This window comes from Pristiophorus japonicus, unplaced genomic scaffold (genome assembly GCF_044704955.1).
Source record: "Pristiophorus japonicus isolate sPriJap1 unplaced genomic scaffold, sPriJap1.hap1 HAP1_SCAFFOLD_193, whole genome shotgun sequence".
Lineage (NCBI taxonomy): Eukaryota > Metazoa > Chordata > Chondrichthyes > Pristiophoridae > Pristiophorus > Pristiophorus japonicus.
The window spans coordinates 766,643-786,959 of record NW_027251621.1 but is presented as its reverse complement, the minus strand read 5'-3'; the positions used below and the strand labels follow the sequence as shown (position 1 = coordinate 786,959).

General features: G+C 47.0%; 2 protein-coding genes across 4 annotated transcripts in view; one reads left to right on the top strand and one right to left on the bottom strand.

The window, feature by feature from the left end:
* flvcr2a (FLVCR choline and putative heme transporter 2a) overlaps positions 1-20,317 on the top strand; it is a 275,876-nt gene that overhangs the window by 185,725 nt on the left and 69,834 nt on the right. For 2 of the 3 annotated variants that reach the window (XM_070870919.1, XM_070870917.1), the window contains exons 5-6: positions 7,018-7,121; positions 8,355-8,390. In XM_070870919.1, coding sequence (XP_070727020.1) covers positions 7,018-7,121; positions 8,355-8,390 — 140 coding nt within the window. The remainder of the gene's footprint in view (positions 1-7,017; positions 7,122-8,354; positions 8,391-20,317) is intronic. The other variant, XM_070870918.1, reaches the window with a different exon arrangement.
* erg28 (ergosterol biosynthesis 28 homolog) overlaps positions 18,216-20,317 on the bottom strand; it is an 88,541-nt gene continuing 86,439 nt past the window's right edge. The window contains exon 6 of the transcript XR_011589798.1: positions 18,216-18,349. The gene's annotated coding sequence lies outside the window, so the exon portion shown is untranslated. The remainder of the gene's footprint in view (positions 18,350-20,317) is intronic.

Here is a 20,317-nt window from a genome sequence, read left to right as displayed (position 1 = left end):
TCCTAGTGTGAAACGTGTTCCCAGTGTGCTCCCAGTGTGAAACGTGCTCCTAGTGTGAAACGTGTTCCCAGTGTGAAACGTGCTCCCAGTGCGAAACGTGTTCCTAGTGTGTTCCCAGTGCGAAACGTGTTCCCAGTGCGAAACGTGTTCCTAGTGTGTTCCCAGTGCGAAACGTGCTCCCAGTGTGTTCCCAGTATGAAACGTGTTCCCAGTGTGAAACGTACTCAGTGTGCTTCAGGTGTGAAACGTACTCACAGTGTGCGTCAGGTGTGAAACGTGCACCCAGTGTGAAACGTGCACCCAGTGTGAAACGTGGTCCCAGTGTGAAACGTGCTCCCAGTGTGAAACGTGCTCCCAGTGTGAAACGTACTCCCAGTGTGCTCCCAATGTGAAACGGGCTCCCATGTGCTTCCGGAGTGAAACGTGTTCCCAGTGTGAAACGTGTTCCCAGTGTGAAATGTGCTCTCAATGTGAAACGTGTTCCCAGTGTGCTCTCAGTGTAAAATGTGTTCCCAGTGTGCTCTCAGTGTGAAACGTGTTCCCAGTGTGAAACGTGCTCCCAGTGTGAAACGTGCTCCCAGTGTGCTCCCGGTGTGAAACGTGCGCCCAGTGTGAAACGTGCTCCCAGTGTGAAACGTGCTCCCAGTGTGCTCCCAGTATGAAACGTGTTCCCAGTGTAAAATGTACTCCCAGTGTGAAACATGCTCCCAGTGTGAAACTTGTTCCCAGTGTGAAACATGCTCCCAGTGTGAAACATGCTCCCAGTGTGAAACGTGCTCCCAGTGTGAAACATGCTCCCAGTGTGAAACGTGCTCCCAGTGTGCTCCCAGTATGAAACGTGTTCCCAGTGTAAAATGTACTCCCAGTGTGCTACCAGTGTGAAACTTGCTCCCAGTGTGAAACGTGCTCCCAGTGAGAAACGTGTTCCCAGTGTGAAACGTGTGCTCCCAGTGTGAAACGTGCTCCCAGTCTGCTCCCAGTGTGAACCGCGTTCCTAGTGTGAAACGTGTTCCCAGTGTGTTCCCGGTGTGAAACGTGTTCCCAGTGTGCTCTCGGTGTGAAACGTGTTCCCAGTGTGAAACATGCTCCCAGTGTGCTCTGTGTGAAACGTGCTCCCAGTGTGAAACGTGTTCCCAGTGTGAAACGTGCTCCCAGTGTGCTCCCAGTATGAAACGTGTTCCCAGTGTAAAATGTACTCCCAGTGTGCTCCCAGTGTGAAACATGCTCCCAGTGTGAAACGTGCTCCCAGTGAGAAACGTGTTCCCAGTGTGAAACGTGTGCTCCCAGTGTGAAACGTGCTCCCAGTCTGCTCCCAATGTGAAACGCGTTCCTAGTGTGAAACGTGTTCCCAGTGTGTTCCCGGTGTGAAACGTGTTCCCAGTGTGCTCTCGGTGTGAAACGTGTTCCCAGTGTGAAACATGCTCCCAGTGTGCTCTGTGTGAAACGTGCTCCCAGTGTGAAACGTGCTCCCAGTGTGTTCCCATTGTGAAACGTGCTCCCAGTGTGAAACGTGTTCCCAGTGTGAAACATGTTCCCAGTGTGCTCCCAGTGTGAAACGTGTTCCCAGTGTGAAACGTGCTCCCAGTGTGAAACATGTTCCCAGTGTGAAACATGCTCCCAGTGTGAAACGTGTTCCTAGTGTGAAACATGTTCCCAGTGTGAAACGTGTTCCCAGTGTGAAACATGCTCCCAGTGTGAAACATGCTCCCAGTGTGAAACGTGTTCCCAGTGTGGAACGTGCTCCCAGTGTGAAACATGCTCCCAGTGTGGTGAAACGTGTTCCCAGTGTGAAACGTGTTCCCAGTGTGAAACATGCTCCCAGTGTGAAACGTGTTCCCAGTGTGAAACGTGTTCCCAGTGTGAAACGTGTTCCCAGTGTGAAATGTGCTCTCAATGTGAAACGTGTTCCCAGTGTGCTCTCAGTGTAAAATGTGTTCCCAGTGTGCTCTCAGTGTGAAACGTGTTCCCAGTGTGAAACGTGCTCCCAGTGTGAAACGTGCTCCCAGTGTGCTCCCGGTGTGAAACGTGCGCCCAGTGTGAAACGTGCTCCCAGTGTGAAACGTGCTCCCAGTATGAAACGTGTTCCCAGTTTAAAATGTACTCCCAGTGTGAAACATGCTCCCAGTGTGAAACTTGTTCCCAGTGTGAAACATGCTCCCAGTGTGAAACATGCTCCCAGTGTGAAACGTGCTCCCAGTGTGAAACGTGCTCCCAGTGTGAAACGTGTTCCCAGTGTGAAACATGCTCCCAGTGTGAAACATGCTCCCAGTGTGAAACGTGCTCCCAGTGTGCTCCCAGTATGAAACGTGTTCCCAGTGTAAAATGTACTCCCAGTGTGCTACCAGTGTGAAACTTGCTCCCAGTGTGAAACGTGCTCCCAGTGAGAAACGTGTTCCCAGTGTGAAACGTGTGCTCCCAGTGTGAAACGTGCTCCCAGTCTGCTCCCAGTGTGAACCGCGTTCCTAGTGTGAAACGTGTTCCCAGTGTGTTCCCGGTGTGAAACGTGTTCCCAGTGTGCTCTCGGTGTGAAACGTGTTCCCAGTGTGAAACATGCTCCCAGTGTGCTCTGTGTGAAACGTGCTCCCAGTGTGAAACGTGTTCCCAGTGTGAAACGTGCTCCCAGTGTGCTCCCAGTATGAAACGTGTTCCCAGTGTAAAATGTACTCCCAGTGTGCTCCCAGTGTGAAACATGCTCCCAGTGTGAAACGTGCTCCCAGTGAGAAACGTGTTCCCAGTGTGAAACGTGTGCTCCCAGTGTGAAACGTGCTCCCAGTCTGCTCCCAGTGTGAAACGCGTTCCTAGTGTGAAACGTGTTCCCAGTGTGTTCCCGGTGTGAAACGTGTTCCCAGTGTGCTCTCGGTGTGAAACGTGTTCCCAGTGTGAAACATGCTCCCAGTCTGCTCTGTGTCAAACGTGCTCCCAGTGTGAAACGTGCTCCCAGTGTGTTCCCATTGTGAAACGTGCTCCCAGTGTGAAACGTGTTCCCAGTGTGAAACATGTTCCCAGTGTGCTCCCAGTGTGAAACGTGTTCCCAGTGTGAAACGTGCTCCCAGTGTGAAACATGTTCCCAGTGTGAAACATGCTCCCAGTGTGAAACGTGTTCCTAGTGTGAAACATGTTCCCAGTGTGAAACATGCTCCCAGTGTGAAACATGCTCCCAGTGTGAAACGTGTTCCCAGTGTGGAACGTGCTCCCAGTGTGAAACATGCTCCCAGTGTGGTGAAACGTGTTCCCAGTGTGAAACGTGTTCCCAGTGTGAAACATGCTCCCAGTGTGAAACGTGTTCCCAGTGTGAAACGTGTTCCCAGTGTGAAACGTGTTCCCAGTGTGAAACATACTCCCAGTGTGAAACGTGCTCCCAGTGTGAAACGTGCTCCCAGTGTGAAACGTGCTCCCAGTGTGAAACGTGCTCCCAGTGTGGTGAAACGTGTTCCCAGTGTGAAACGTGTTCCCAGTGTGAAACGTGCTCCCAGTGTGAAACGTGCTCCCAGTGTGGTGAAACGTGCTCCCAGTGTGAAACGTGCTCCCAGTGTGGTGAAACGTGTTCCCAGTGTGAAACGTGTTCCCAGTGTGAAACGTGCTCCCAGTGTGAAACGTGCTCCCAGTGTGGTGAAACGTGCTCCCAGTGTGAAACGTGCTCCCAGTGTGGTGAAACGTGTTCCCAGTGTGAAACGTGTTCCCAGTGTGAAACATGCTCCCAGTGTGAAACGTGTTCCCAGTGTGAAACGTGTTCCCAGTGTGAAACGTGCTCCCAGTGTGAAACGTGCTCCCAGTGTGGTGAAACGTGTTCCCAGTGTGAAACGTGCTCCCAGTGTGAAACGTGCTCCCAGTGTGGTGAAACGTGTTCCCAGTGTGAAACGTGTTCCCAGTGTGGTGAAACGTGTTCCCAGTGTGAAACGTGTTCCCAGTGTGAAACGTGCTCCCAGTGTGAAACATGCACCAATGTGAAGTTTTTATTCGTTCTCGGGATGTGGGCATTGCTGACAAAGTAAGCATTTATTGCCCGTCCCTACTTGCCCTGAGAAGATGGTGGTGAACCTTCTTGAAGCATGGGTTTGATACTACTGAATGGCTTGGTACACCACCTTTACTTGCTTGTATGCACAAAGCTCCCCCTTGTTTACAACAGCAGCTCCGGCCACCAGGATTCACATCTGCCTGAACATCAGATCAGACGTCAAATAGCTAGAACCTTTTTTGTTGTGTACACTAGTCCTCTACAGCATTTCCCTCTGCCCCCTAGAAGGACAAGGGCAGCAGGCGCATGGGAACACCACCACCTCCACGTTCCCCTCCCAGTCACACACCATCCTGACTGGGAAATATATCGGCCGTTCCTTCATCGTCGCTGGGTCACAATCCTGGAACTCCCTCCCTAACAGCACTGTGGGAGCACCTTCACCACACGGACTGCAGCGGTTCAAGAAGGCGGCTCACCACCACCTTCTCAAGGGCAATTAGGGATGGGCAATAAATCCTTGAACCAATATTGCCAATCTCCACCTCCTTTCTAAATATATTAGAAGCTGCCATGTTTATTTGACAGTCCTGCCTTGCAATGTGTTTTACTGAATGAGACATGAGAGGAATCCATTGGTAATGCTCCAAACTTTGTCTTCACTGATTTCCCCAAGTATCAACATGGATTTATTCTTGTGCTGTATGCCGATGGTTCTCATTTAATGAATGAAGAAGATTCTCGGGTTTATTTCTGTGCTGTATTCAGGTTGTTTTCATTTAAGAATGTAGGTTATGTAACTTCGCTGTTAGTGATCACTATCAGATTACCCCAGATGTTTTGAAGACAAAGAGATTGAAGAATCAGTGTGATCTGCCAGATGTAGGAGGGCTTCTGCAACTATTAGAATCATAGAAGCTTACAGCACAGAAGGAGGCCTTTGGCCCATCATGTCCGCACCGGCCGACCAAGAGCGACCCAGCCTAATCCCACTTTCCATCTCTCGGTCCGTAGCCCTGTAGGTTACGGCACTTTAAGTACACATCCAGGTATTTTTTAAATGTGGTGAGGGTTTCTGCCTCTACCACCCTTTCAGGCAGTGAGTTCCAGACCCCCACCACCCTCTGGGTGAAGAAATTTCCCCTCAAATCCCCTCTAAACCTTCAACCAATTACTTTCAATTTATGCCCCTTGGTTATTGACCCCTCTGCTAAGGGAAACAGGTCCTTTTTATCCACTCTATCCAGGCCCCTCATAATGTTATACACCTCAATCAGGTCTCCCCTCAGCCTCCCCTGTTCCAACAAAAACAAACGCAGCCTATCCAATCTTTCCTCATAACTAAAATTCTCCAGTCCAGGCAACATCCTCGCAAATCTCCTCTGCAACCTCTCGTGCAATCACATCTTTCCTGTAATGCGCTGACCAGAACTGCACGCAGTACTCCGGCTGTGGCCTCACGCAGTACTCCGGCTGTGGCCTCACGCAGTACTCCGGCTGCGGCCTCACGCAGTACTCCGGCTGCGGCCTCTCTCTACTGTATTAAAGGGGAAGCAAAGCTGTTGAATTTGATCAGCTGAGGGACCTGGAACTGAGCAGTCCAGCGTATTGTAACAGGACACAACAGGCAAGATGGGATGTGTTGTGTATCTGTAAAGCATGCACTCTCATGTTCCGCCACCAGGGAGCGCATCCCCTGAAGTCCCAAGGGATCCCAGCATCCCTTGGGAGCACTGTATATAAACCGGCCCCTTAGGGTCTGTTCCTCACTTTGGAGTGTCTTAATAAAGACTGAGGTCACTGTTACTTTAACCTCCCTGTGTGCAGCCTCATCTGTGTTAGGAACACAATAGGATGAATGGCCTCTTTCTGTGCAGTAAGATTCTATGAACAGAGGCACTTAATGCTGTCTGCCAGACCCGCAGCAAAGGCAGATCTGTACCTCTGTACCTTTTTCTTTTGAGGAATACTGGGATCTCCATGCACCAGCCCTGTTTGAGCGGTAGGAGCCCCTGCTCCTCATCCTTCATTTTCAAATTGGCTGTTGGGATGTTCATGACTGCAGTCTGAGTTGACTCTTTCTCCACAACTTTTTCCTCCTTTTTCTGTGGGCAGGTGTTTGGCCTCTGCTCTTGCCTGTCCGTGAGAGTCGGGCTGAGATTGGTAGCTTGCACTGTGCCAGTGTGTAGGGCTCCATTCTAGTTTACCACATTGCCACTTGGGCGTTTAGTTTTTCAGTTTGGCCAACCTCAGTCCAGTGGTTGCCAGCCCGCAGCAAAAACTTGTCCACTTATTTGTCCAGTTGCCAGTTAAGGAAATGGAAACTTCTCATTGATGACTATCCATCTGAGATCACACGAAATGTGGTGGGACAATGAATCCACAATGATTCATTTACACTTGCTTGTTAGCAGGGAAAGGAAAGTCCTGGCAAAACCAAGTGAAATAAGGGCTCGTGTAATGTACCAGGAAAAGCAGTAAGCGCTTTGCTGGCCTATTCTGTACCTTTTCCATCTATTAACACACATGCAGATTGTCTTTAAAGCATTTGTGACTGGTTATGAACTTCATAGAGTTGCTTGTGTTTTGGAAACACTGTGAACCCGCTGTCTTATTAAGCCACGAGAACAGAGATACAAAATGTGAGCCACACGATTTCCTTCCTAACTTAGCTGTTTGAATGTTGATGGTCTGAGATGTTGAAACAGAAAATCTCAAGGCAACTGTCCGAGGGGCTGTATCTGATAATGTAACTCTCTCCAAGATATTTGTCCAATTTTACCTTGAGATCTAACCTAATGGATTGAAATCTGAAGAAATCAACTTTCAGCAACAAGAATAACTGGAGACAGAAATAATCCAGAAATCCAATGATTTGATTTTTGAATGAACCCTTTTTTATAGAAAGCTGGTTTGAGATGTAATGTTGGTGACCTACAGTGTGAGTGCAGAGCAGATATGAACGTATGGAATAAATGTGAACTTGAGCCATCTACCAACGGGAAGTGCTTCTCATATTAACTTGAGGAACCTGCTGATTATCTTCTGCTTTCTCTCAGGGCGAAGAATTGAATGCTGGGAGGATTGGGCTCACTATCGTGGTTTCTGGAATGGTTGGCTCCATTATCTGTGGAATCTGGTTGGACAAAACCCAAACGTACAAGTAAGAGTTAACTCCAATCAGCTCCCAAAATTGGGCACTGGTTTCCCTTTCCCAGAAATATTTATCCACGTTCTGATTAGCACCCACAGCGTTGGAGAGGGGAAAGAAAGGGCCACGTGACTACCCACCTGAGGGGCAATGAATCCACAATGATTCATTTACACTTGCTTGTTAGCAGGGGAAGGGAAAGTCCTGGCCAAACCGAGTGCCCTCAATCAGTGAGCACACAATACTCTTGACTCGAGATATAATGAGCCTGTAGTATAATGAAAGGATGACTGTTGCTGGGCTTTTATTCTGTATTGTCAATAGAGTAACCCCGATTTGTGTCCAAGATTCCTTGAGTGATGAGCGTTCATGCCCCGAGTTGTGTGTTGAATGAGTACTCCCCCAAGGGCTGGGCTATTTGTCACTGCTCTGTGTCTCACTCAGGGTGCTGCAAAGACCCCAAAACAAGGAGCAAAATGCATGAAGATCAACGAGGCTTGTATTTAAACACAGTTGTAACAATTCTTTCTTTGTATGTTTAATATTCTTTGATTGGCTTCTCTCTCAGTGCAGCAATACAGGCTATCTGTTGATGTTACCTGGGTAGTTTTGCAATCCCAGTACTACACACCTGTCTCAGCTATTTCTTGCTGGGACACATTACCATTTTTTGAGTGTGGGGTAGAGTTGCCAACTGATTTTTTAGCTGCCTGGTTGTGGTTTTGAACTAGTGAGCAGTTGACTAATGTAACTAGCAATACTATCACTTTTTAATAGTGTGTGACTTTAAATGTGTAGTACTTTTTTCTTTAAACTACTTTTTTGGTTTCAACTTGGCAACCTGTGGAGATTTGAAAAACCTGGCTGGACTAATGATAAGCCAGCCAGGTAGCGACCCCAATCTGTGCCTATCCAGCCGGGACATGTAAGAACTGTTTAGATGAAGTCTGTTTGAATGTGAAGTGGCTGAATGCACTGATAGTAACCAGTAAAAGCTGTAGTTATTGAGAACACTAGAATAATAGAATCTGTAATCTGTATGTGTCTAAGCAAACCTTGTCAGAGCTGTCTTTGTGCACAGGGGCTGTAGGTAGTTTTCTTTTTACTGATGTACAGTTAGTGTCAACACCTCGAAGGTTAGACTTTTAAATGAAGGAGTTTGAAATCTAAGGTTTTACTCTGCTGATCTGTATTGTGTGCATTTTGTTTCCACCACTGTTGTGTCTCTTTGCTGGCCTTGGGAAGGAATCTATTCCAAACAACCTTAACGGGAAATAACATGTAAGTATCTGAAACAGTCCTCAAGGTTGCAGTTAAAGTCCCGTGATCATTGGAATTTTTTTTTTTTGGTTTGTGTCTGGAAAAAAAACTGAAAAAATGTCTGTAAATCTGGAAGCTTGGTTTACTGTTACTCATTGGCCAGGAATCTGCATCTGTGCTGCTATAGGAAATCCACTGCTCACCTCAGAAATGGAACTATCTGAGCGACACTGGCAACGTCAGCAGCCTGCATAGTCCCACTTGTCAGCAACCGCTCCCCATGTTACAATTCAATTCCGTTAGTTGACCTCATTACTGTGCCACAGTGCAGAAGCCTGGCCATTTCAAAGCCATCTACTGCCTGCCAATGGTGGCAGCAACAACACAAGATCGACTTTAAAATGTTGCCAGTTCGCGGGGGCGGATGGTGATGGTTAAACATGTTAGTTGGGACGTTATTTGGTAAGAAGTTGTGTGTAACTATGAGAAGATTCAGGACATTTCAGTATTGCTAAAAGCTGTGGACATTAAGGATAGGAATTTGCAGCCGTTAGGTAGATATTTTACAATCCTTTCCTGATTTGGTGCCTCTCCTAATGGTGCACCTGATGTTGTGTTTCCATTTCTCCCTCCTTAAAAGGTTAAAGATACCTTGAAATAAGACCTGTGCATACTATCTTGCCTTTTTAATTTAATTCCAGTTCTGAGTAGGATTTTGGTTAATTATGAACTTGGTTGACGGTAGTGTGGTGGTTACGGTACTGGACTGGCAAACCGAGATTGAGGTCAAATCCTAACACGGTAAATTGTGAAATTGCATTCAATAGATCCTATAAATATGTGACTGACACCATAAATAATGACTGAAAGCAGTTATTGTAAGAACCTGACCGGTTCACTAATTATAAAATATTTAAGAACATAAGAAATAGGAGCAGGAGCAGGCCATACTGCTCCTCGAGCCTGCTCCACCATTTAATGAGATCATGGCTGATTTTCTGCATCACCTCCACTTTCCCACCTGATTCCCTTGGTATTTATTGCCAATCTGTCGATCTCTATACTCAACGACTGAGCTTCCACAGCCCTCTGGGGCAGAGAATTCCAAAGATTCACCACCCTCTGAGTGAGGACATTTCTCCTCATCTCAGTCCTAAATGGCCGAGCCCTTATCCTGAGACTGTGACCCTGATTCTAGACTCCCCAGCCCCGGGGGAAACAGCCCCTCAGCATCTACCCTGTCAAGCCCTCTAACAATTTTATACGTTTCAATGAGATCGCCTTTTATTCTTCTAAACTCCAGAGAATACAAGCCCATTCTATTCAATCTCTCCTGTAGGACAGCCCTCTCATCTCAGGAATCAAGCTAGTGCACCTTTTTGCATCCCTTCTAAGGCAAGTATATCCTTCCTTAAGTAAGGGGACCAAAAATGTACACAGTAGTCCAGATATGGTCTCACCAAAGCCCTAGATAACTGCATCTCAGAAACAGGCCATTCAGCCCAACGGGTCCGTGCCGGGGTTTATGCTCCACACCAGCCCCCTCCCACCCCCATCCATCTCACCCTATCAGCATATCCTTTTATTCTTTTCTCCCTCATGTGTTTATCCAACTTCCCCTTAAATACATCAATACTACTCGCCTCAACCACTCCCTATGGCAGCGAGTTCCACATTCTCACCTAGTTGTTATTGACTATCTTATATTTATGGTCCCTAGTTCTGTTCTCATCCGTAAGTGGAAACATCTTCTCTGCATCTTCCCTCCCAAACCCTTTCATAATCTTGAAGATCTCGATCAAGTCAGCTCCCCGTCTGCTCTCTCCTTCAGGGAAGGGAACGGGTCCCTCCCCAGTCTGTACACGACTCTATCCCACGCTGTCAGCTTGACTCTTGATGCCCTCAGGATAACTAGCGATAGGCAAGAAATACTGCATTCCCAGTGTCGGCCACATTACAAGAACAAATACACAAAAGACAACATTTATTATTAGCTGTTCTTTATGTCTGTAGTGTAAGTTACTAAAATATTTTTACAATTGGTGCTGGTATTTTAAGTTTTCAAAAGAATTACGTAATTTACTATAGGATAGAGTTCATTTCATCAACTGAATCTTCCCTCTATTCTGTCACAAAGATTGGAGGTGCAGTAAGTTGTGTCGACAGGAACATAAAATGACAGAGACATTGATAGATGAAGTGAATGGACAAAACGGTGGCACATTGATTTCAACGCAGTGTGAGGTCATCCATTTTGGACCAAAAAAGGATGGATCTGTATTATTTAAATGGTGAAAAGCTGGGAAAGGTGGTGTTTCAGAGATTTAGGGGTCCATGTACACAGATCACTGAAATGTGGTCGTCAGGTACAACAAATAATCACACAGGCTAATGGCATGTAAGCTTTATAACTGGAGGGCTGGAATATAAAGGGAAGGGAGTTTGGCTCCCGCTATACAAAGCCCTGGTTAGACCACACCTGGAGCACTGTGTACAGTTCTGGGCATCGTACCTTAGAAAGGATTTATTGGCCTTGGAAGGTGGGCAGCACAGAGTCACCAGAATGATGCCTGGATCCAAGGGCTAGATTATGAGGAGACATTACATACACTAGGCTGGTATTCCCTGGAATTTAGGTCACGGGGCGATTTGATTGAGGTTTTTAGGATTTTGAGAAGAATTGATAGGGTAGAGAGAGAGAAACTTTTTCCGCTGGTGGGGGATTCTCGGACAAGGGGATATAACCTGAAAAATCTGAGCCAGGCCATTCAGGAGAGAAGTTAGGAAACACTTCTTCACACAAAGGGTGGGAGCAGTGTGGAACTCTCTCCCACAAAACGCAATGGATGTGAGCTCAATTAATCATTTAAATCTGAGATCGGCAGTCTTTTGCTAGCCGAGGGTATAAAGGGATATGGAGTCAAGGCGGGTAAATGCAGTTCAGATACAGATCAGCCATGATCTCGTTGAATGGTGGAACAGGCTCGAGGGGCTGAATGGCCTCCTCCTGTTGCTACGTCACGCCTTATTCTCAGTGATTACAGATACTCCCATCCTCATTATTTTCCCTTTAATCATGGCTTTACAAACCCAGCACCGTGTACTTGAAATTCAGATTTCTACGTCTATCATCTTTCACATTTTGCTCGGCCATCAGCAGATAGAATTGTGGGGAGCATCACTTCCGTGATTGTGCACCAGATCGTTCCTTGCAGGGTACCAGGCACTTTGATCGCTGTAGAAGATGGCCAAGTTGGAGAATAACAAGCTCTTGTTCAGCCAGGCCAAGTGCTTAATGACAGCTTAGAATGAGAAAAGGGCAGTTGCCCCTCAGCCCATGCAGAGTAACCCACCTTCCCATGCAAGGTCTCTATACTGCCTTCCATGTTTCCAATTATATCGCTAGATACAGTTGTGTTTGTTAAAGTATTTCACACACAAACTGCAGAGCCCCTTGCAGCTCACCCTTGCATCCCCTGAGATGGGCCACACAAAAAGATTCAAAGTGATTTGTATTTTTTGGCAAACTATGTTTTCATCCACTGTTCTTTGTGATCCTGGGACTCTGTCCCCTACTGTGCTCCTTGTTTATCTGTAACTTGTTTCCCACTTTCACAATAGGCATAATTGAAGAGGTTAGAGGGTTGTTCCTGTACCAACGTCTTCTATTATCTCACACCGCTTGTGTCCAGGGTCTGGGCTCCAGGTTTCACTGCCTGTGAATTGTCTCTGTTTAAACTTTTTAATCTTATTTTTCTAAATTCAGTTCTGTCAAAGAAAATTAAATGTGTAAATTGCTGGAGCTTTTTAAAGTGCCGTTGTATTAATTTTGGTTACTGATTACCCTAATTGTTCTTATTGCATTGTACAGAATGATTATTAGTGTGTTGTTTGTGTTTGTTTACTTACAAAATGGATACGAAGGAAAATCACGCAGGTAAGAATTTCATTTTTGCGTTTGAAAAAAAACCAAACTCAAATTAAAGAGATTAGCTCCTTTAAAATCTTACTGTGGGTTAGATCTGCTGGGCTAGGATGGCTATATGTAGAAGTTGTGTCATCTCTGTTACATTCTGCTAACTGTACATGAAACTCAAGTGAATTAAATTTGTATAGAATGGTTATCTGCACCTGTAGCAAATGCACTCTAAACAAGGAGACATGTTCCCTCACCTGCAGTCACTGGCATCCCAATGGTGTGGGGGCCTGGCTGGTGGTTGGGAACCCTCAAGACAGTCCACTGTTGTGTGGATGTGTTACTGAATTACTGACAGTGGCTTACAGTTGAGCTTTAAGTTATTTCCTGATTACTTTAACCTCAGATTAATTCATTTTATTTTATGTTTTGAGTGTTGTGAATAAATGGCACAAAGCATTGCCAGTGCCCCCCAATTAATTCAGGTACAGAGCCGCATTTTAAGTTTCCCACATGAGTCACAAGCATTAAACCTTCTGTGAATCGCAAGTGTTGGCAACACTGGATAGATTTCTGTTCAAAACAACTCAAATCATGTGCATGCTATTCATCCCACATTCTTCAGCCATGTGTGCCCAGCTCACACCCTTGTACTGCTTTTAGTCCCCCCAGCTGACAGCATGCCTCAAAAGCTGGAGGGGAGTATGCTAAAGTTAACAGAATGGATGTGTATCACAAAACTGGAATGTATGGATGCTTCTTTAGCTTAATCCAGGGCCATTGACCTGTGTGGCTGCCTCCTCATAGTTGTGCTGGGGAAATGGGTGGGTCTTTAGAATCCACATCAACTTCATTTGACTGGAAGGTTGTGCATTTCAGTTCCAGGACTGCCCATCACTGGGACTTGCTTGTTCCAACAGATGTGCTGTATAAAGGTTGTAAGATTGAATGCCACATGGAAAGGGAGGTGTGCGATCCTCAAACCTTGCCTGGTGGAATTTGTATCTGTTCAAGAGTGAGTACTGACCTCATTGAGGTATGGGCTTCACAGAGTTACTGAGGCTGATTGAGGGAGCTGAATTTACAAACCTAGTAGGGATAAAACCAAAAGTATTAATGCTGAAAATCTGAAATATAAAGCTGCTGCAAATGTACAATGGGTTGTTCATTGTTTCAGGGGAGAGCCAGGTTAACATAGGCTGAATCCTCACTCTGGTTATATGGGCACGATTCCTGTCCACTCATTTCAGCAAAAGCATGGTGCGAATATAAAGTAGTGTTCCATGATTGTAAAGCAACGTACCAGGCTGGAGAACATCAGCCACTAATCCAACTCTCTTAAATTTGCTGCTATAATTAGCTCTGGCTCCTATCTGGGCAGCCAACTCTAGACATTTGTTAGCAATGCCTACAATGGTTAAATGTAAACATAATTACGCCCCCCCCCCACTCCCGGCCCACATCTCAGGAACAAATTTTTAAAAAGTCAAGGACTCTGCAAGAGGTTGTGGCCTTTAGCATAGATGGGGAGCGGGGTAATTATGTTAAAGACCACGCCCTCTTGTAGAGTCCTTGGGGGAGAAATTTGGCCGTGCCTCCGTTGTGGCGGTAATCCAGGTGGAGCGGTACTTTTAGCGCCTTGATAATGTTTGCACCTCCCGCCCAGAAATTGGTCAGAATTGGTCGAAGAGCTGACAGGGTCGATAAATCAGCCGTTGCATACAGCGCTGGGGGGGGGGCTGATAACAAAAGTTTGGTCAGTATATTCTGTGGGCCCATTGCGCATGCGCGGAACTCTGAATCAGACTCCGGGAAAATCCGAGTCTTAAAAGCACGGCATAGTAACGCACTGATATGTCTGTCTGCCACTGCAAATCTTGCACTGACTGTGACTGAGACTCACACCGTGCTGTGTGTAAACCTTGCACTGACTGTGACTGAGACTCACACCGTGCTGTGTGTAAACCTTGCACTGACTGTGACTGAGACTCACACACCATGCTGTGTGTAAACCTTGCAGTGACTGTGACTCACACCGTGCTGTGTGTAAACCGTGCACTGACTGTGACTGAGACTCACACCGTGCTGTGTGTAAACCTTGCACTGACTGTGACTGAGACTCACACCGTGCTGTGTGTAAACCTTGCACTGACTGTGACTGAGACTCACACACCATGCTGTGTGTAAACCTTGCAGTGACTGTGACTCACACCGTGCTGTGTGTAAACCTTGCACTGACTGTGACTGAGACTCACACCGTGCTGTGTGTAAACCTTGCACTGACTGTGACTGAGACTCACACCGTGCTGTGTGTAACCCTTGCACTGACTGTGACTGAGACTCACACCGTGCTGTGTGTAAACCTTGCAGTGACTGTGACTGAGACTCACACACCGTGCTGTGTGTAAACCTTGCACTGACTGTGACTGAGACTCACACCATGCTGTGTGTAAACCTTGCACTGACTGTGACTGAGACTCACACCGTGCTGTGTGTAAACCTTGCACTGACTGTGACTGAGACTCACACCGTGCTGTGTGTAAACCTTGCAGTGACTGTGACTCACACCGTGCTGTGTGTAAACCTTGCACTGACTGACTGAGACTCACACCGTGCTGTGTGTAAACCTTGCACTGACTGACTGAGACTCACACCGTGCTGTGTGTAAACCTTGCACTGACTGTGACTGAGACTCACACCGTGCTGTGTGTAAACCTTGCACTGACTGTGACTGAGACTCACACCGTGCTGTGTGTAAACCTTGCACTGACTGTGACTGAGACTCACACCGTGCTGTGTGTAAACCTTGCACTGACTGTGACTGAGGGAGGCGCTTTCTCAGCCCTTTAAGTAGCTGCCAGTTAACGACTCTGCAGGCCTGAACCGACTGTTTTATCAGATGTTGTTATTGGTGGGTGCTCCGAGGCGCTCGACCGGGGTTAAGCGTTGCACCAGGAATATGTCAGGATCGGAGCGATCGTCAGCAGACAGGCGCTCGCGACTTGCGCCCCCGGTGAGGTGCGAATGAATTTGGGCCGGTGAGCTAAACGCTGCACTCCCGGTCAGTAACCTCTTACGCTCCCATTAATGCCCCCTCTGGCCGCTAACCGAGACGCTGGGCAACCGGAAATCCAGCCCTTTGACTGGACATGTTTTTATTTGTTCCTAATTGCCCTTGAGAAGATGATGGTGACAACTGAGTGTCTCGCTGGGCCATTTCAGAGGGCAGTTAAGAGTCAGCCACATTGCTGTGGGTCTGGAGTCACATACAGGCCAGACCGGGTAAAGGTGGCAGATTTCCTTCCCTAAAGGACATTAGTGAACCAGACGGGTTTTTACGACAATCTGACAGTTTCATGGTCACCATTACCGATACTAGCTTCTTATTCCAGGTTTATTTAATTCACTGAATTTAAATTCCCCAGCTGTCATGGTGGGATTTGAACTCGTGTCTGGATCATTAGTCTAGGCCTCTGGATTACAGTCCCGTAACATAACCACTACGTTACCGCACCCCTGTGTTAAACAAACAAATATTTATCTTGTCTGTGCCCTTTAGGATCTTGGGTGTACTGTAAGATCGTCCCTGAACCACCTTCTCCAGTACAGGCAATCCCACTTTGTCAGCCTCTCCTCATAACTCTGCTCATTCCCAGCTATCCCTTCAGCTGCCGTTTACTGTACTGTTCTCCATGTCTGGGTGTATTCCTCATGCTGACGTTTTGTTAAAATGAATAAAGACAGGTATCTTAGCCCATATATCTCTGGAGATACAAACTATTAAGACTGGGTAGATTCAGTAACAACTGCTTGTGTTAATTCAGCTACCTCGCTCAACCAGTACCCCAATTATATTGGCAGATATTGCTTTAAAAATGGAGAGAATTAAAGGATGTTAATTGTAATGCTTTGTGGGTACGATGTCTAATAAAGGGATTCAGCTCTCCTGTAGGTAACTTTCATTTCCATTGCTTTGGGTGTTACTGTATTGCTGCAATGGTCTGGATAATGTGAAGTATGGCTTAAGCTTAATTTTGACTATTTTTCAAGTCTAAATTCTGTGAAATGTGAACAGGACATTTAATGCCAACAGTAAACCATTTCATGTTCAAAAGAGAGAGACTGTTCATTTATGCAAGACATTTTCAGTTAAGATGGCCAAAAAAGTCTGTCAAATCTGTCTGACATCTGAAGTCCAGTACACACATAATATCCAGTCCTCCAGTGCCTCATCCAACCATGGCCTTTTACAGCACACACGGAGGCCCATCATACCTGTGGCAGCTCTGTGAAAGAGCGATCCATTTCAGCCCGTTCCTCTGGCCTGTCCACAAACCTTTTCTTGTATCCATTTCCCTTTTGAAAGTGATATGGGCTCTGCCCTGCCCATCAGGATCATATTTGCTAACAATGCTGTGTGTATAAAAGAGTAAGTTCTCAGGAGCTCCCACTTTGTTCTTTTGGTGATGGTTACCAATTCATGCCCTTTATTTCCACTCCTGATTTTAGCTGATCAAAAACCTTCAGAATTTTAAACATCTCTAACAGACCTCCTCTTAACCTTCTCCACGCGAATGAAATGAGCCTATTTTTTTAGTCTCTCTTTTTAAATAATTCTTCTCATCCTTGGCATCCTAATAAAACTCTCGTGCACTTTTGTCTTTGACCTGAACATCTGCAATAAGTTGAACTCTAAATACAGCTGTGATCAGATCAGTAATCTACTTTGTTGAAGCAGCCACCAATACGATGTACCGTAGCATCACGTGTGGTGCTCTTTCCAGTTTACATTCGAAGATCTAAATCTTTACAATCTGCCTTTTCCGTGAGTTTCTATCTGAAAATAACAACCTCCAGACTTTAGTTCTAGGTGCAATTGGTCTTGAGCTCCAGCTACCTCACATTCAATACCTTCAGGCCAGTGCCAGCACTGATTGATAGAGGAAGAAGGTAAGGCTTCACATTGTGGTGGCTGGGCCTCCCAATTGGAGGTGTCAACTTGTGCTTTTCAAAAAACAGTCTGTGTACAAAGAACAAGAGTTAAAGAAAGGTTGCATTTCCAGACCTAGCTTTGTAAATGGAAAGAAGATGGCTGCCCTGATTAGGGATCAGACACTTCATGGTAGGGTTTAAAGTGACTTTGTTTTTAATAAAATGTAATAGAGTGGTGTATTTTTCCGTTCTGTTTGCTGGTGTGTTACTGAGTCCCTTCCTCAGGTAGGCTGATACCTTTTAACTTCTTGTTCTCCCATGTTCTTGTGTTTTATGTTCCAGCTGCTGGGTAGAGGCAGTGTGGGAACAGAGACTTGAGTAAATGTACACATATCTCCCTATTGATGCTCAGATCGAGCGATCCACATACACTTACCTAGCTAAGTAGGATTGTAGTCCAATATTAAATATGAATTAGACAATAAGAAAAATCAGGGATGAGAAAGCAACGCACAGCCCATCTCGCTAACATCCTCGCTGTCCAATTAAAGCCCATCATATCATCTCACTGTATTTCAATATACCAGTTAGTATTGTGTATTTTGATGAGCTCCCTCCTTAAGCACCTACTTTGTAGAACTTAAGCTTCTCATTCCCCCATCTGCTGGGATCAGTCTTGTTGCTGATCTCTCCAGTACAAGTAAATCATTTGTTGGAGCGGTGACCACAGCCAACGAATTGTCTGACCAGTGTGCGTCAAGCCTCCACATAACTTCCGCACACTTGGATTCTGCAGCCCAGCATTCGATTGGTTGTTTCACCACATTATAGGATGGTCTCTATGTTTCGCATACAAAGAATGGCCATTTGGGTGAAGTACCAGAGGGTTGCTGGAGCCGAACATGAGTCAGCACCTTCAAAGAGAAGAGAAGGGCAGAAAGTTGGAGGGGAAACTGTGCTGTTGAGAAATATTTTAATAAGTGCATATATTGACAGTCATTTACATCTAGCTGTCCTTGGGCATGTAGCTACAGCGAACAGCATAGTTGCAGATGAAGAAAGGCCATCTCTGCTAACATCCGTGGTATCCGTGTCCTTCAACCAGTTCCATTAAATCAAGTCAGGGAGGGTTCTGAAAGCAAAGCCATAGATTGCAGTGCCTGCCATTAAAAACAAATAGACACCACTGCTAAAATCTAATTCCTGAGATATGAGAATCTGCGTGCCTATTAAAGCGCAGTTAAAATGGGTAACATTAGAAAGCTGCGTGTACCATCTATCTTTCCTCTTGTTTTTTCTCTTTTAATCTGGCCTTGTTACTCTTGCACTTTCTCTCCTTGGTACTGTCTAAAAGATTATGAATGGTTCTGACAGGGTAAATAATACATTGTTTTCATTAGATGTCAAGATCGCAATAAGCGGGCAATATTTAGGACAAACACAACAATGATTAAAAGGTGGGGATATGGTAGTGTGAATCAGAGATAGGACTCAAACACGAGGGGAGCATGCTACAGAGTCTATTCTCCAATCTGCTCTATCATCTATACTTAAACAGGTTAAATCAAACATCCCAGGGGAAGAGAGCACCCTAGGACTAAAAACAGCATAACACTCAGAACAGTGAAAGTTAGTATTGTGTTCCTAACACAGATGAAGACTGCACACAGGGAGGTTAAAGTAACAGTGACCTCAGTCTTTATTAAGACACCCCAGAGTGAGGAACAGGCCTTAGGGGCCGGCTTATATACAGTGCTCCCAAGGGATCCCTTGGGACTACAGGGGATGCGCTCCCTGGTGGCGGAACATGGGAGTGCATGCTTTACAGATACACAACAATTAGAGTTCTTAAATAAAGAAGATAAAACAGTTAAAATATTGTGTCTAGAAATAGTCATTTAAAAGAACAGAATTGCAATCCAATGTCCGAGAGGATTTTGAAGTCGGTGTGGCAGTTAAAGAGCTTCAGATTGAGTGTACTTCTGGAATGGATCATTCACAAAAATGTTGAGCATTCTTGGCCGATGATTTCAGCAAAGACGTTCCAGGGATTGAACCCTTTCGTGGCCGGTTGTTTGGGAAGAGAGACGGGGGAGGAGTGAGGGGGCATGGGGTGGGAAAAGACTGGGAATGTGGCGGGGGTGGGGGGGAAGAGATGGGGAGTGTGTGGGGGGGAGAGAGGGAGTGTGTGAGGGGGAGAGAGTGTGTGAGGGGGGGCGAGAGGGAGTGCGTGGGGGGGGGAGAGAGGGAGTGCGTGGGGGGGGGAGAGAGGGAGTGTGTGAGGGGGAGAGAGGGAGTGCGTGGGGGGGGAGAGAGGGAGTGCGTGAGGGGGGAGAGAGGGAGTGCGTGAGGGGGGAGAGAGGGAGTGCGTGAGGGGGGAGAGAGAGAGTGTGGGGGGGAGAGAGGGTGTGTGTGAGGGGGAGAGAGGAAGTGTGTGGGGGGGGAGAGAAGGAGTGTGTGAGGGGGGAGAGAGGGAGTGGGGAGAGAGGGAGTGTGTGTGGGGGAGGGGGGAGATTGGGAGTGTGTGAGGGGGAGAGAGGGAGTGTGTGAGAGAGGGAGTGTGTGGGTGGGGGGAGAGAGGGAGTGTGGGGGGAGAGAGGGAGTGTGTGAGAGAGGGAATGTGTGTGGGGGGCGGGGAGAGTGGGAGTGTGTGAGGGGGGAGAGAGGGAGTGTGTGGTGGGGGGGAGAGAATAAGTGTGTGTGGGGTGGGGGGGGGAGAGAGGGAGTGTGAGCAGGTGAAACAGAGTATGAGGGGGAGACGGGGAATATGGGAGCGGAGAGAGGGAGGAGAGTGGGTGAGTGTGGGGAGAGTTGAGTGGAAGGGTGGGGGGAGAGAGGGATTGAGTGTGGGGGGGAGAGGGGATGAGGGGGGGGAGAGGGGGTGAGTGTGGGGGGGGAGGGGGTGAGTGTGGTGGGGAGGGGGTGAGTGGGGGGGGAGGGGATGAGTGTGGGGTGAATGGTGGGGAGAGGGGGTGAGTGTAGAGGGGGTGAGCATGAGGGGGGAGAGGCGGTGAGTGTGGGGGGGGGAGAGAGGGTGAGTGGGGGGGGGAGAGGGTGAGTGTGGGGGGGGGAGAGGGTGAGTGTGGGGGGGGGAGAGAGG